Source organism: Microcaecilia unicolor, chromosome 2, assembly GCF_901765095.1.
Source record: "Microcaecilia unicolor chromosome 2, aMicUni1.1, whole genome shotgun sequence".
NCBI classification, from domain to species: Eukaryota; Metazoa; Chordata; class Amphibia; order Gymnophiona; family Siphonopidae; genus Microcaecilia; species Microcaecilia unicolor.
The window spans coordinates 355,703,580-355,720,090 of NC_044032.1; the positions used below are offsets into that span (position 1 = coordinate 355,703,580).

The 16,511-nt window shown below is 47.2% G+C and overlaps 1 protein-coding gene across 1 annotated transcript in view; it reads right to left on the reverse strand.

The window, feature by feature from the left end:
• The window catches only part of PPP2CB (protein phosphatase 2 catalytic subunit beta), a 58,638-nt gene extending 57,092 nt beyond the window's left edge, over positions 1-1,546 (reverse strand). Inside the window, exon 1 of the mRNA XM_030194494.1 lies at positions 860-1,546. Within this exon, the coding sequence (XP_030050354.1) occupies positions 860-961 (102 nt within the window). The 5' untranslated portion in view covers positions 962-1,546. The remainder of the gene's footprint in view (positions 1-859) is intronic.
• Between the last annotated feature and the right edge of the window lie 14,965 nt (positions 1,547-16,511).

Consider the following 16,511-nt stretch of genomic DNA (forward strand, 5'->3'; position numbering starts at 1 on the left):
CTGCAGGCAGCAGCAGATCGCTCTGCTGCTGCCTGCAGCGCTTCCACACGGAGGTGAGAGGCGCTGTCAGGTCAGTGCAGGGGGCTGATACGGAGGGGGGTGGGAGCGGCGATGGGGGGGGGGGGGGAGGTTGGTGCACGCGATTGTTCGTTTCCAGGCTCCAGCGGCAGCATCTGACAGTCCGACTCCGTTTCCCTCTCTGTTCCGCCCTCTGACGTCATCACGTCTTGACACAAGGGCGGGACAGAGAGGGAAGTCTCTACTGCGCATTTGCAGGTGAGTCGGTCACTTGCCATTTATATGTTTGATAAGTAGTAGTAGCCCTCATGGGACAGAGAAATATCCAGAGTATCTGAATGTAACTCACCTCGAGCTACTATTGAAAAAGGTGTGAGCAAATCTAAATAAATAAATAAATACCACTCAACACTTTGCCCCCATACAAACACCCCCGCCCCCCCAACTTGGCTCCCACTGCGCAGGCGCACTCTGTTCCCCACCCAACACCCGAAGCGCGCATGCACAGTACGGCCCCACAACAATGTTTCCGTAACTGGAAGCAGGAGGAAAAAAAAAAAAAAAGTGGGAGTGGGACTAGTAAACTAGCAGACCGCCGCCGGTACAGAGGAATGAATGAGACCAGTATTAGAGGTCTCCCGGCCGGGTACTGTCAAAGACAGAAGCGCTCTCTCACCGTGATGAACGAAAAGAACCGTTCAGGCACAATAAAGCATTACATTTTTTAAAAATAAGAAAAACGTTAAGCCCTGTCGCATAAGGCACACCTTCACTCGTTATATAACAACAGATTCGGCCCGCACACCATGGCAGCCGTCGCCAGCTTCCCCTTACCACTCACCTTCTCACACAGCGTCCTCACTTGGTTCTCGTTCAGTTGTTTGCACTCGTTCAGTTGCTCGATCCACTGATCCAGTTCCTTGGTGAACGCTTTGTCGTCCATAGCGGCGGTGGCTTGGCTTTACAAGGATGGCCGATTCTCTCTCCCTCCTCCTGAGGCGAGGCCGTAGGATGAGCGCGCGGCTCTACGGCCGAGCGGTGGGCGCTTCCCCTCCCCCCCACCCCTGGAAGGCTGTTGCCTGGCGCGCGGGCGACAACGGCCTTCCCCCAACGCCAGCCTCTGAAGCCCGCGCGCCCAACAGTCCGCCGGCACTTCTCAACTGAAATTGCAGCTGTAATGGTGGTTGGGCGCTCGCCGCCTGCGGTTGGCGTTTCTGGTGTTGAACAGGTATATAGTAGGAAAGCCAGTAACAAATGTTTTTAGGTTTTGGTTTTTTTTTTTTTTTTTTTTTAAAAGCCGTGGTCTTATATCAGTTAACCATGGTGGAACGGAAAGCCGGTGAGGGCCGGGTGTCAAGTTGCCTTTCGTTTCTGCTGGCGCCGCGTTTTCTTCTCCCCGCCCCCGGTGCCTCGCACACAGCACTCGTTCCTTCCTGCTGCTATGGCCGCTCGCCGCCTCGGGAGCTGCGCACTTGCCTCTCCTCCTCCCCGAGAGACGTCACCACAAAGGTATTTCCGTGGGACGAGTGTGGAGATTGCGAACTAAAGAGGCCTTGCTTGTTGGTAGGGGGCTGAAGAGGAGGAGCTGCGCAGAGCCTCCTCCACGCGATGAATGAACGCGACTAGACCACACCTTCACTGTTTTTGAGCTATTTATTCTTTTTAGGGAAAGTGCTACGAAACCCATCAGCATTATTGTTCTTTGATATAAACTAGTACATAATACACCAGGAGGTTTAAAGGAAAATCATTGAATCTGTGCCAAAAAAAAGATCAAAGTTATGCAACCCTACAGATATTCTGTGGAAAGAATAGAACTAGAAGTGGATTTGAAAGTTCTTTGAAACGCATGCACATACATTTCATTCATGTCAAACTACAGTAGTTTAGTCCTATGTTGTGTTTTAATTCTTAAACTCTACTTTAGTATGATTTTTTTTTTTTTTGGGGGGGGGGGGGGAGGGTGGACAGATGAAAGTTCCAGTGGATGGTAGAGGAGTGTGGTAGCCGTGTTACTCCACTCTTAAGGTTATCAATAATTGAAGAAACCAGTTACTTTGAGTGACATTTCATTCTTTCAATGAGAACATTCTAGACAGGCCTGACAGAGTAGAGGCCACTGCTCCCAAAAGTTTTTTTAATACTACAAGTGCTATATTCCTTGATCTCCAATAAACCAATATGTCTAAGAGACTTGACAGCACTAGAGGAATACTTGTACAGTTGGCAAGGGGGAAAAGGCGTCTTAATGGGCATGTACAAACTCTTACTAGAAACCCAACTGAATCTACTGATCTCACATACAGTGGGGGAAATAAGTATTTGATCCCTTGCTGATTTTGTAAGTTTGCCCACTGACAAAGACATGAGCAGCCCATAATTGAAGGGTAGGTTATTGGTAACAGTGAGAGATAGCACATCACAAATTAAATCCGGAAAATCACATTGTGGAAAGTATATGAATTTATTTGCATTCTGCAGAGGGAAATAAGTATTTAATCCCTCTGGCAAACAAGACCTAATACTTGGTGGCAAAACCCTTGTTGGCAAGCACAGCGGTCAGACGTCTTCTGTAGTTGATGATGAGGTTTGCACACATGTCAGGAGGAATTTTGGTCCACTCCTCTTTGCAGATCATCTCTAAATCATTAAGAGTTCTGGGCTGTCGCTTGGCAACTCGCAGCTTCAGCTCCCTCCATAAGTTTTCAATGGGATTAAGGTCTGGTGACTGGCTAGGCCACTCCATGACCCTAATGTGCTTCTTCCTGAGCCACTCCTTTGTTGCCTTGGCTGTATGTTTTGGGTCATTGTCGTGCTGGAAGACCCAGCCACGACCCATTTTTAAGGCCCTGGCGGAGGGAAGGAGGTTGTCACTCAGAATTGTACGGTACATGGCCCCATCCATTCTCCCATTGATGCGGTGAAGTAGTCCTGTGCCCTTAGCAGAGAAACACCCCCAAAACATAACATTTCCACCTCCATGCTTGACAGTGGGGACGGTGTTCTTTGGGTCATAGGCAGCATTTCTCTTCCTCCAAACACGGCGAGTTGAGTTCATGCCAAAGAGCTCAATTTTTGTCTCATCTGACCACAGCACCTTCTCCCAATCACTCTCGGCATCATCCAGGTGTTCACTGGCAAACTTCAGACGGGCCGTCACATGTGCCTTCCGGAGCAGGGGGACCTTGCGGGCACTGCAGGATTGCAATCCGTTATGTCGTAATGTGTTACCAATGGTTTTCGTGGTGACAGTGGTCCCAGCTGCCTTGAGATCATTGACAAGTTCCCCCCTTGTAGTTGTAGGCTGATTTCTAACCTTCCTCATGATCAAGGATACCCCACGAGGTGAGATTTTGCGTGGAGCCCCAGATCTTTGTCGATTGACAGTCATTTTGTACTTCTTCCATTTTCTTACTATGGCACCAACAGTTGTCTCCTTCTCGCCCAGCGTCTTACTGATGGTTTTGTAGCCCATTCCAGCCTTGTGCAGGTGTATGATCTTGTCCCTGACATCCTTAGACAGCTCCTTGCTCTTGGCCATTTTGTAGAGGTTAGAGTCTGACTGATTCACTGAGTCTGTGGACAGGTGTCTTTCATACAGGTGACCATTGCCGACAGCTGTCTGTCATGCAGGTAACGAGTTGATTTGGAGCATCTACCTGGTCTGTAGGGGCCAGATCTCTTACTGGTTGGTGGGGGATCAAATACTTATTTCCCTCTGCAGAATGCAAATAAATTCATATACTTTCCACAATGTGATTTTCCGGATTTAATTTGTGATGTGCTATCTCTCACTGTTACCAATAACCTACCCTTCAATTATGGGCTGCTCATGTCTTTGTCAGTGGGCAAACTTACAAAATCAGCAAGGGATCAAATACTTATTTCCCCCACTGTATATGGGAAACTGAAAGTAAATTAGCTGGAATGGCAGGAAATCTGGGGGCCTCAGCCAGGAGTGTCACATTATTTATTACACTTAAGACACACAGTACAAAATCATGTTCGGAAGCTATACTACCCCTGTAGCTATGCATGTCTACAATAACAATGTACCTGATACATGCTGGAGAGGATGCAGCATACAGGACACATTTGACCACATCTGGTGGGAATGCCTGCTCCTACAACCCCGTTTTGGAGAGGAGTGCACCTACAGATTCAGAAATCCACAGGCAATAACAAATCTAAAGACAGAAACAATGCTGTTGGGCTACCTTGGAGATGACTCAGGCTCTTGCCTACAAAGGAAATATTTAGCCACCTACTTACTATTGGCAGTGAAACTAGTAATAGCAAGATGCTGGAAACATCAATCACCGCCCTCCCTACAGCAATGGAGGAACAAGGTGCTGTACACAATGACGTTGAGGAAGCAGCAGCACGATGGCACGACTGTTCGTGTGGAAGCCTCTAGAAAACTGGGCAATCATCTACTCTTAGATCACTGGACTATCATACATGCCCCAACACCCCTGATATACAAGCCACAAACCAAATACCCACATGGGTACCGACTGTAAAACAAGTACCCACACTATGCCCCACCCCCTCACCCGGGAAGCGTAACATTTATTAAGCATCACCCAATAGACCTTAGGGTAAAAGTTTCAATGTCAGGCTTTGAAACATCTACATTAGTTAAGCTAGCTGGTAAATTTTGGATGCGATAAGAGATGGATATGTACATGACGGGACCTAGATGGAACTGGGTAACAATTGCCTGTTTGATGATGGAATCTAGATGGAACTAAGTAACAATTACCTGTGTTTACTTGAAAATTGTAATTACCTAAAAAACAAATAATAATAAAGGTATTTAAAAAAAGAAATAGAAACGAGTTAAAGTTAATTCTAATGTGCAATACTTCTTTAACAACATCTGAAAAGACTAAATAAGTTGGGATTTGACCTGTCAAACTTGTTAACTCTACATATTCTCTTACACCATGACTAGAACAAAGGCTGTAATGTAATTCAAGCTCTCACCCATAACTATGTATTGGAATCATATCTGTCTAAAATATGTCCTTGTGACATGTAATGGGATAGGAGGATCATACCTTCTGTATAGTTACCTGTGACCTGTACATTTATAGAAGGGAAGGGACGTTGGCCAACCAGGAGAACAATATAGTCCAGAGGTAAATGGCAATTATTATTTTTTTATTTGTAAGAATTTAAATTTACAAGCAATAAAATAACTTACCAGAAATACAGAGAAAGTAATACACAAGAATTATTTCAATCAGGTAATTCTATACTCTTCCTTAGACCACAAAATAGGGAAAGTGAAACAAGACAAGATCAATTAAACAACAGTAAACAGAAAAAAATGTGGTATTAACCTGATTATCCCCAGTTATTATTTATCTGAATCAGTATTTCACATTGATTGTCTGGTTGGCTTCTTCAAACCCAAAACAGTGTATATTCAATTTATTTCGTTGGAAACATGCTTATTGTCCAATATTAGTAGAAATAATACACCTAATTTCATTTTTTCTCTTTTAAAACCATTTAACAATGCGAACACTTTTTTTTTATCTTTAATTTATTACATTCACAATAACCATCATAAATGTACAGAAATGGAAATTAAAAAAAAAGAAAAAAGCAATAAATTTGCCCCCACATATAATTCTTTGAAATAATTGACCTCAAACATGAGGATCCAAGAAATGAAATAACTAAAAAAAGGAAAAATCACATGAATAGAACTAACCATTCTATCAGAAGGAGGAGGGTCAATCAGAAGTTACAGCTGGTAGCGGGGTAATTGCAGGAAGCTGTTGAAGAGGCTTCTTCATTCTCTTAATTCCAAAAAATTCTTGTAATTTCTTGGGTTCAAGAAAAAGGTAATTATTTGAATTTAGAGAAATAAAACATTTACAAGGGAAGCGGACCAAAAAGGTCCCACCCAGGGCTACTACTCTCGGTTTAAAAGCCAAGAGCTCACAGTGTCTGGCTTGTGTTTCCCTTGAAATGTCAGGAAAAATTTTTATCCTAGATCCCAAGAAATTATCCGACATATGGCGAAAATACCACTTCAGAATATTATTCCTGTCTAAGTCAAAAGCGAAAGTCGCTATAAGAGTAGCCCTCTCTGCTATCTCTGACTTCTCCAAAATATCAGTCAGATTCATATCCACATTTTCAGTCATAGAAGTCTTTTTAGAAATATAAGTCGCTTTTGATACCAGCGGGTGGTTATCAGCAGGAATTTGCAAAATGTCTGAGAAATATCTCTTGAGGAGTTCAGCTACAGATATATATGATGTTTTGGGAAAATTAATCAGTCGTAAGTTATTTTTTTTCATTTGGTTCTCCAAAAATTCCAATTTTTTTGGGGAAACAAAATTATCCTTAATTACCAAGTTTACTGATTTTTTCAGAGAAACCATATCTGTATTTAATGTTTCAAAGTTTTTCCCCTGGGCTTCCACCTTCGTAGACAGGCTTTGATAAAGATTTTTTAAACTCACTTGTTTGTTCCTGAAAAGTTTTAGACATCTGAAGAAGTGAGTTGTTCACGCTCTGCAAAGCCTCCCATAAAACATCCATTGTAACGATTGTAGGCTTCACCAACCTCAACTCCTCGACGGAAACCGCTCCGGGAGTCTTCAGGGAGGAGAACTCACTCTCCAAACTGATGGCTGGTTTTTCAATCGGAGTCGATGTTGCACCGAGCCCTCCCTGCATTCCGCGGATTCTTAGACCCACTTTGGGCGAATCCCATGGTGTCAGCAACGGCGAAACAGGATCGTTTCCGGGTCTTGGAGGGGTGGCGCCAGCAGGAGGACTGACCGTCACTCTTTCTCCGCTAGTTTCCGGCGAAAACGCCTTGCTGTTCCCCGAAGTAGCTGCTGATGTCGCCGACGTTGTGATCCCGTAGTGCTCCAAGGTAGGCTGGGATGTGGTGGGATTTCCAGCAGTGCTCAGGGAGGGATAAGCAACTGTTTTTCCTTTCCTCTTGCCCATATTCCATGGGCAGCACGCCAGTAGTCACAGGAAACTTGGAGACAGCACGAGCCAAACTAACGTGCGTCCTCCCTCATCGCCATCTTGGATCTCTTGTAGCCGCCAACAATGCAAACACTTGAGTCTCTAATCCAATTCCCACTGATTAAGGTAATCCCAGTTTCACAGGCTTCACTCCTTTTGAATTAATATTACTAAGTAATCATTTATATTACTAAGAGGAATCATTACAAAGGAAAATAACAAAATTTTCAGGAAATATTTCTGAGGAAATCTTTAGGAGTCATACCTGGAACTCTGGGAAAACAACAATCTCAATATTAATCATCTGTAATAATATTCATTTTGTTCAAATTTTTGGTCTATTATCACTTTCAAAATCATAACTGTTTCCTACTCCTGTAGAACTTAATTTGCTGTACCAATTTTTCTTTCTCAAAGAGTTCGATTAGGTTATCCATTGTGAAAATGATGAGGCTAATGTGCAGATGGTGAAGCTCCCACCTCAGGATCCCAGGTCCCTCTTTCACTCAGGGTGAGCTGGTTCTCAGTATGCAAAGTTATGCAAATTAATCTACCACCCTTTTCTGCTCAGGGTGACCTGCTTCTCAAAAAGCAAACATAGTCAGGTTTCACCAATCAGGCTATTTTCATACACAACTTTATTCCAGCCTCTGGGGCACACTTCTTTTAGCTTAAAACACTTTCACAAGCTACAAGCTTCAACAGTTCTTCCAGCTTAACCATTTCATTTCTTCCTACTCAGTGCAATCTTCCCTTTGAAACATTTCTTCTTGCACAGTTCAATATCCATAGATTTCTTCCCCCTGCCCTCTCACACAGCCATTTGGGCTCAGTACCAACTCAGTCCCCGGACACACAGTCCCACTAACTCAGTCCCCGGACACACAGTCCCCGGACCCACAGTCTTTTCCTCTGGGACACACAGTTCCTCTTCACTGTTCTAGACACACAGGCTTTTCCTCTGGGACACACAGTACCTCTTCACTGCCCTGGACACTCTAGGGCCTTCTTATCCCAGCCAGCTTCCATCTTGGGAACACCCAGTTCTACCACCAGTCCAAAGGGCACAGCCAGTACTTCTCATGGGGATTCCTCTGCTTCAGTTACCAGCCCATTCTTCAGCTGCCAGCTCTCCTTCCTCCCTTCACAACTCAGGAGGAGTATAAGTAGTTAATAGCCAAACAGGACCCAGCCCATAACCTGCTGCACCTGTTTCTATCCCCAGGACTCTCCCCGGTCCTAACGACCTCCAGCTATCCTCCAGGACTCGCCCCGGTCCTAGCGACCTCCAGCTATCCTCCAGGACTCGCCCCGGTCCTAGCGACCTCCAGCTATACCTCCCCATACTGGCTCCCTTCAGCACTCACCCAGCCCTTCTCCCTGGACATTTTAGGGGAACTACGCCCTCTAGGGGCCTAACCAGGGTAGGACAGCCTCTTCCTTCTTACACCATGTAACTCACTAATAAGATTATATCTGAAGCAAAGTTATTTACTATCACCGTTAGGTTCTGGAGCGCCTTCCAGATAATATTCAATGTAACCACGGGAGCCAAAAACTCCAAGCTGATAGCTCTTATGGGTTTAGGAGTGGCACCACCGACTCGGGTTCATCTCTAAACTACTTCCGTTTTCTCCACTCCTTTGGACATGGTGGTTAAATGATTTGGGAGCTGTCACGTCTGTGGTCGTGACCACCCTCAGACTTACCTTATTTCTGGGGGTCAGCATCTGTGCTGGCTTCTGTCTGTTTCCGTGTTAGTTTTGTCTCTGTCTCTGTGTGCTGATTACTTCACTAGACCTCACCTGTGTGGGCTATGCCTCTCTGGGGAGCCAGCATCTAAGATGGCTTCCGTCTGTTCTGTTCCAGCTTCCAAGATGGCTCCTGCCTGTCCTTCCTATGTGTTCCAAGCCTCTCCTTGGTATGAGTGTGTTCCCTGCTCCTGTCCTGCAGTAGGTGACATCATCAGTGACAGCCTTCATAAGGAAGTGCTAAGCTTGCATTCAGGGCCTTTGCATGTCTTGCCAAAAGGTCGTCAGGTTAGTGAGTGTACTGTTGCGCTGCCACATAGCCTTTCTCTGGGGCTCTTGCCCATCTGCTTTTGTGTCTGTGGACTGCTAGTCCTACTGTGTGGGCTCTTGCCCTTCTGCTTGGGTGTCTGTGGACTGCTAGTCCTTCTGGTGCTCCACTCTGTGTTTGGAGCCACTGAATCTTCAGCCTTTGTGGGTTCCCTGTCTGTGTTGGGAGCTGCTGAAGCTTCAGCTTATGTTTGATCCCTGTCTGTGTTTGGAGCTATTTAGCTTCCAGCCTTTGTTTGTTCCCTGTAGGTGGTTGTTAGCTTCTGAAGCTTCAGCCATTGCCCTGACCTCTGCTAGTGCCTGGTTTATTCTCTGCCTGCTGCCTGTCTCTGACTGCAGCCTGAACCCTGATACTCTCTGTGTGCTTCTACCTAGCATGTACGTTTATCCTGAATCCTGCTTCTGCCTAGCTAGGGTATTTCCTGAACCCCGTTTCTGCCAAGCTTGTATGTGTTTCCTGACCCCTGCCTCTGCCAGGCCTGTATGTGCCTCCTAGCCTCTGCTTTGCCAAGCTTGTATGTATATCCTAGCCCCTGCCTAGTCTTTGTGCACATCCCGTCTGCTCAGTCTGTCTTTATTTTATTTTTTATTTTTGTTACATTTGTACCCTGTGCTTTCCCACTCATGGCAGGCTCAATGCGGCTTACATGGGGCAATGGAGGGTTAAGTGACTTGCCCAGAGTCACAAGGAGCTGCCTGTGCTTGAAGTGGGAATTGAACTCAGTTCCTCAGTTCCCCAGGACCAGAGTCCACCACCCTAACCACTAGGCCACTCCTGTCTTGTGTTTCTTGCTTAGTGTTTCTTGCTTAGTGGCTGTGTAGCAGCTTTCAGTCCTAGTCTAGTTCTGTGCCAAGCCTCCCTCGTTTATCCTAGACCCAGGGTGGGTCCTCTGGGTCTTCAGTTCCTGCCCTGTCCTGCAAGTCCTGCCGGCCACCTGCACTTGGGAGCTCAACTCCTGAGGAATGGTGGTCAAGCGCAGGTGAAGCTGTTCCTGTTCTGCCTGTTCTAGTTGCCTGCCTCAGTTCTACTCCAGTCCAGAGTTCCAGTCCTGCTCTTCCTTGTATCCAGTTCCAGGGTAGTCTTGCCTGCCTCTGCTGCTCCTCGGCAGTGGCCCAAGGGCTCACGAATTCCAGTTCTGCCTCAAGAACCCGACAGGGAGCGATGAAGTTGCTTCCAGGTCCAGGAGCATCGACGCTCCTTCGCTGGCGCTAATCAAAGGACTCACCAACCCAGTCATCTGGGCAGCTCGTCGCACAGCGGTCCCACACTTGCTGCACAGAGGACAAAACGCTGGCCATCGGTGGCTGATCCCCAATTGTCCCCTTTCTCTCAGTTAAGGCAACTGCAATTGCAAAGAGGAAATTCAGGTAATCAAAGCAGAACTTCAGAGGACAGCTGGGCCGTTGAGCGTATGAGCTTCAGGTCACCATCTCTCCACTGTCCCCAGTTTGGGACACTCTTTGTCTGGTTTCTCCTCAGAGGCCTGTCTGATATGGGTAACCCTTCAGCATAGCCCTCTGAGTCATTGAAACACAGAAGCCCCTCCACCACTGCAAGGTGGTGTCCCTCAGAGGGGAATGGCAATGATCTTATTAAACAAATATCAAAATTAAAACAAACTTGACACAGAACTGTGTTTCGACAACAAGGTGCCTACCTCAGGAGTCAATGTATCTGTTGTAAGATCCTACTATATAAATGAAGAGTGACCGACATGCCGCGCAACACATCATAGGTCTCTCCCGATGACGCCCCCTCAAGCGAACCTCCCGAGTCCCAACTCCTGACCACAGCGCTCACAACTGCGCAAGTCAGCCGAAGGAGGGAAGATGTGGTGATCGGCTGCTTTTTAACCAATTTTCCCCAGTTGCAGTGCTACAGGTTTATTTATTTATTGCATTTGTATCCCATTGCTCACTTACTGTGTCCCCTCCCCTGAAATATCCTGGTGTTTTCCCTCCGCTCTGTCTAACCCCCCTTGCACACCTGGCAGGCCGCCTCCTTTCCCTGGAGGCAGGGAGTGCTGCTCTTAGCGCTTTTTTTTTTCACGGTGTGACTCGCTCATTAACTGCCCTTCCCGCCTTCCCGCACAACCGCCGCTCGCTTTCACACAGACTATCCGAGTCCGACATTTCACCTCCGTCTCTCCGTGAGTCTTCCCACTGCCTTCCCCGATCGATCGTTCACTCCTGGGACCCGCTTTCAATCACCATCATTTGTCACAGACGCTCTCTCTCAGACAGACGCTTTCTCTCTCTCAGAAACACCCTCTCTCTCTCTCAGAAAGACGCTCTCCTTCAGGCAGACACGCTCTCTCTCTCTCACACACACAGACGCTCTCAGGCAGACGCTCTCTCTCAGAAAGACGCTCTCTCTCACACACACAGACGCTCTCTCTCTCAGAAACACCCTCTCTCTCAGAAACACGCTCTCTCTCTCATACACACACACAGACTCTCTCTCAGAAAGATGCTCTGTCTCACACACAGACGCTCTATGACAGACGCTCTCTCTCTCTCAGACGCTCTCTCAGACAGACGCTCTCTCTCTGACAGACGCTCTCTCACACACACAGACTCTCAGACACTCTCTCACACAGACGCTCTATGACAGACGCTCTCACACACAGATGCTCTCTCAGACAGATGCTCGCTCTCTCTCACACACACAGACTCTCTCTCTCAGAAAGATTCTCTCAGACAGACGTTCTCTCTCTCACACACAGACACTCTCTGACACACAGACGCTCTCTCTCTCACACACAGACGCTCTCTCTGACAGATGCTCTTTCAGAAAGACACTCTCTCTCAGAAAGACGCTCTCTCTCTCTCTCAGAAAGATGCTCTCTCTCTCTCAGACAGACGCTCTCTCTCTCTCAGAAACACCCTCTCTCTCAGACGCTATCTCTCAGACAGACGGTCTCTGTCTCACGCACACAGACGCTCTCTCTCTCTCTCAGAAACACCCTCTCTCTCAGAAACATGCTCTCTCTCTCTCTCAGACAGACTCTCTCACACAGACGCTCTCTGACAGATGCTCTCTCTCTCAGACGCTCTCTCTCACACACACACAGACTCTCTCTCTCTCTCAGAAAGACGCTTTCTCTTTCACACAGACGCTCTCTCTCAGACTCTCTCACAGACGCTCTCTCTCTCTCTGACAGACACTCTCTCTTTCTGACAGATGCTCTCTCTCTCACACAGATGCTCTCTCTCTCAGACAGACGCTTTCTCTCTCTCTCTCTCACACACAGACTCTCTCTCTCTTTCAGAAAGATTCTCTCAGACAGACGCTCTCTCTCTCTCACAGACACTCTCACACAGACGCTCTCTCTCTCTCACACATAGACGCTCTTTCTCTCTCTCAGAAAGACACTCTCTCCTTCTCAGACAGACGCTCTCTATGGCTCTCTCACACAGACGCTCTCTCTCTCTCTCTGACAGACGCTCTCTCACACACACACACAGACACTCTCTCTCAGAAAGATTCAGACGCTCTCTGTCTCTCACACAGACGCTCTCTCTCTCAGAAACACCCTCTCTCTCTCTCTCTCTCTCTCAGACAGATACGCTCTCTCTCAGACAGACGCGCTCTCTCTCAGACAGACTCTCTCACACAGACGCTCTCTGACAGACGCTCTCTCTCTGAACAATAAGTGATATGGGAAATCACATAAGTCAAACAATAACAAGGTTCAAATTCTGAAGGATCTAATGCTGTTTACACAAAGAACATAGTATATAAACCTGTTCTATACACATCAACTGACATTACATTCATCAACTTTTAAATTACATTTCACAAATAGAAAATCTTGCCCGTTTGCTATTTCATTACATACAACAGAAAGTTTGCCCGTTGTAACGGGCTTTAAGGCTTGTATCTGTATATATCAACAATGAGACCTTTAAGCAGAAACCAATTTGAAACTTTCTCGTCAACTGATTTCGGCATAAAACAAGCACTCAAAATTGTTTTCTGTATATACATATTTTTTACAAAAGATACATTGATTCCTGAGGCAGGCGTCCTGCCACCGAAACACGGTTCTGTGTCAACTCTGTATTCATCGTGATATCTGTTTAATAAAATCATTGCCATTTACCTCTGGACTGCATTGTTCTTCTGGTTGGCCAACACCCTCCCTACTTTTTGGATTTGGTTTCATAGGGAATCATCCTTTTTTGCTGGTGTGTCTGTACATTTATAGACCTCATCATCAGATAGAAGTGCAGACACTCAGGAACCTAGGAAATAAGTAAAACCAAAGCCTCTCTGCTCTTCCCTTGAACAAAGACAGACACCTCTTCTGTTCAGCCCTATGGGCCCCTGAACTCTCACAGTGGTACCTAATACTCTTCAGAGGAAAAGGTTGATTAACCCTGATCTTACATACGCTGGGTGGGGCTGTATTTGGAGTTTGAAGGAAGCAACTTACACCAGTACAGCACTTTTTCTCTAGCTTATCCCTGTGGAGAAGCATTTTTAATATGATGTCTAAGTCCGATTTTAGATGTTTTGCAAAAAAAAAAACCCATCCAAAATCTGAATAAGAAAGGTCATTTTCCAAAAAGAAAAATGTCTATCTTTTGTTTTCAAAAATACTGTTTCGAACAAGTTTTGTGCTTTGGACGTTTTGTTTTTTGGTCCATTAAAAAAAAAAAATCCAAGTGAAAACGTAGAAAATCAAGCCATTGGGATGTAGGAGGGGCCAGCATTTTTAGTAAACTCATCTTCCAGACATCCCAGGAGATAACTGGCGCACCCTATTGGACTTCAAAAACATGCTCCCGCTCCCAGGTACACATCTCACTGTTGCTCCCTTATCTTGTCTGCTGAGCCCCCCCCCCCCCCAATACCCACCCATAGCTGTACACAATAGCCCTTATGGGTGAAGGGGGCGCCTATATGTAGGTACAGTGGGTTTCTGGTGAGTTTTGAAGGGCTCACAGTTTCCAAATGTGACAGGCAGAAGGAAATAAGGACCAGAATCCCCCACTCCATGGTGCACTGCACTGACCACTACACTACTCCAGGGACCTGCATGCTGCTCTAATAGACCTGACTAACATCTGAGCAGGGGTATAGCCACAGGTGGGGTCAGGCCCGCCCAGCAGCAGTGTTCCTGTACAACGAATCCGGTCGCAGGCTCGGCTCGCAGCGATTCCCACACGCTGCTGCCTGCCGCTCAACAATCTCCTTGCAGCTACTAAGTGCTAACCTGGAAGCCTCTCCTCTGCCGCATCTTGACTGGGCAGAAACCGGAAGTTGTGGCAGAGGAGAGGCTTCCAGGTTAGCGCTTAGTAGCTGCAAGGAGATTGTTGAGCGGCAGGCAGCATGTGGGAATTGCTGCGAGCCGAGCCTGCGACCGGAATCGCTGCGAGCTACAGGGAACACTGCTGCTGGGCGGGCCTGCAAGGAGGGTGAGGGAAGATGGGGTGAAAATTGCTGCACGGGGGAAGGGATTTTGCATGGGGGAGGGAAGACGGGGACAGCAGCTGCACAGGGGGGGAAGGAAAGATGCACAGGGGGGAGGGAAGATGGAAAGATGAGGCATGGTGGGTGGAGGAGATGCTGCACGGGGAAGAAGGGAGAGATGCAGCAAAGGGGTGGAAGGGTGAGGAAGGGAGAAGTCTTGGCTTCATATGAGGTAGAGGGGAGGGGGAGACATGCTGCATAGAGAGGGGATAGGGGGTGAGAGGGGGAGAAATGTTGAACATAGGGGTGGAGAGGAGGGAGAAATGGTGGGCATAGGGGTGCAGGGAAGGGAGAAATGTTAAACTTGATGGTAGAGGGGAGGAAGGGAGAGATGCTGCATGGGAAGAGGATAGAGATGTTGGATCGGAACACAAAGGAGAGGGAGAGAGAGATGGTGGACAGTAGGAATGAGCGAGGGAGATAGACATGGGGGTGGATGAGAGGGAGGGAGAGGTATACAGTAGCTGGTGAGGGGGGAAATGCTGGGCCATGGGGGAGAGGACAGGAGTGAAGAGAGAAGGGGAAGGAAAATATAAGGTTACCAGGGTGGGGTGGGGAGTAGATCAGATGCTGGTTAGAAGGGTGGAGGGAGGAAGATGATGGGAATGGTGGAACCCTGTGGGAGAGGCCAAGAGGGGGATGAGGGGGTGGAAAGGAAATGAATAAGAGATAGTGGTTACAGAGGGTAGAAATATGGTAATGGGGAGTAGATTAAAGATAAAAGAGAAAGTAGGGATGGGGAGGAGTAAGATGGAGAATGGGAGAGCTAGTGGGTGAAAGAAGAAGATGGAAATTTGATAGGTAGTTGAAAAGTAAAAAGGAGACGAAGAAGGCTGAGAGAGAGGCAGAAAAGAGCTAAAAAGGAATGATCAATATGTCAGAGATAGGAATAGTGAGGGAACAGACAGGAGAGAGGAGAAAAGACAAATGGACTGCAACCGCTTGAAGAAGAATTAGCAGACAGAGAGGAAAGCAGAAAAGAGAAATTGGAACCAGCAAGAGGGAAAAATAAAATGTCCAGACAACAAAGGTAGAAACAAAGCATTTTATTCTGAAGTAGTAAAAAAGGCCCGTTTCAGACACAAATGAAATGGGCGCTAGCAAGATTTTCCTCGGAGTGTGTTTGTTTGAGTGTGTGTGATAGTCACTGTGTGAGGGAGAGTGAATGTGCGAGTGTGTGTGTGAGAGAGAGAGAATGAGACTGGGTGCGAGAGAGAGTGTGTGTGTGAGAATGAGAGTGTGTCCCAGGGCTCCCCTCTCTCTCCCTCCCTCCCTCCCTCCCTGTTCCAGGGTCCTCGCCCCCCTCCCTCCCAGTTCCAGGGTCCCCCTCCCAGTTCCAGGGTCGTCTTCCCCCCTCCCTCTCAGTTCTAGGGTCCCCCCTCCCAGTTCCAGGGTCGTTATCCCCCCCCTCCCTCTGTTTGAGTGCCATGGTCATCCCCTCCCTCCCTCCGACTTTCAGGGTCTCCTCCGTCCGAGTTTCAGGGTCTCCCCTCTCCTTCCTCCAAGTTTCAGGGTCTCCCCCCCCCCTCTCTCCCTCTGAGTTTCAGGGTCGCTCTCCTCCCCCTCCCTCCGAGTTTCAGGATCCCCCTTCCCTCCGAGTTTCAGGGTTCCCTCCATCCGAGTTTCAGGTTCCCCCCTGTATGTGTGTGTGTGTTGTACAGATTGTTTGTGTCTGTCATAATCACAGAGGGGGGATGTAGTTGGTGAAGTGGTATGGGGTTGTGGTGGGGTTTGAGTGGAGTTTAGAATTGTTGGATATCACTGTTCTATTGACAGAGGAGTGGTAGTTGATTCTGAATTTCAAGGCTTCATCATTGTGTGTGTCTATGAGACAGACAGTGTCTGTGTATGTGAGACTTATATTCTGTGTGTGTCTGTGTCTGTCCGTGACAGTGGTGGGGGTGTGTTTGATGATATTAGATTGTGCATGA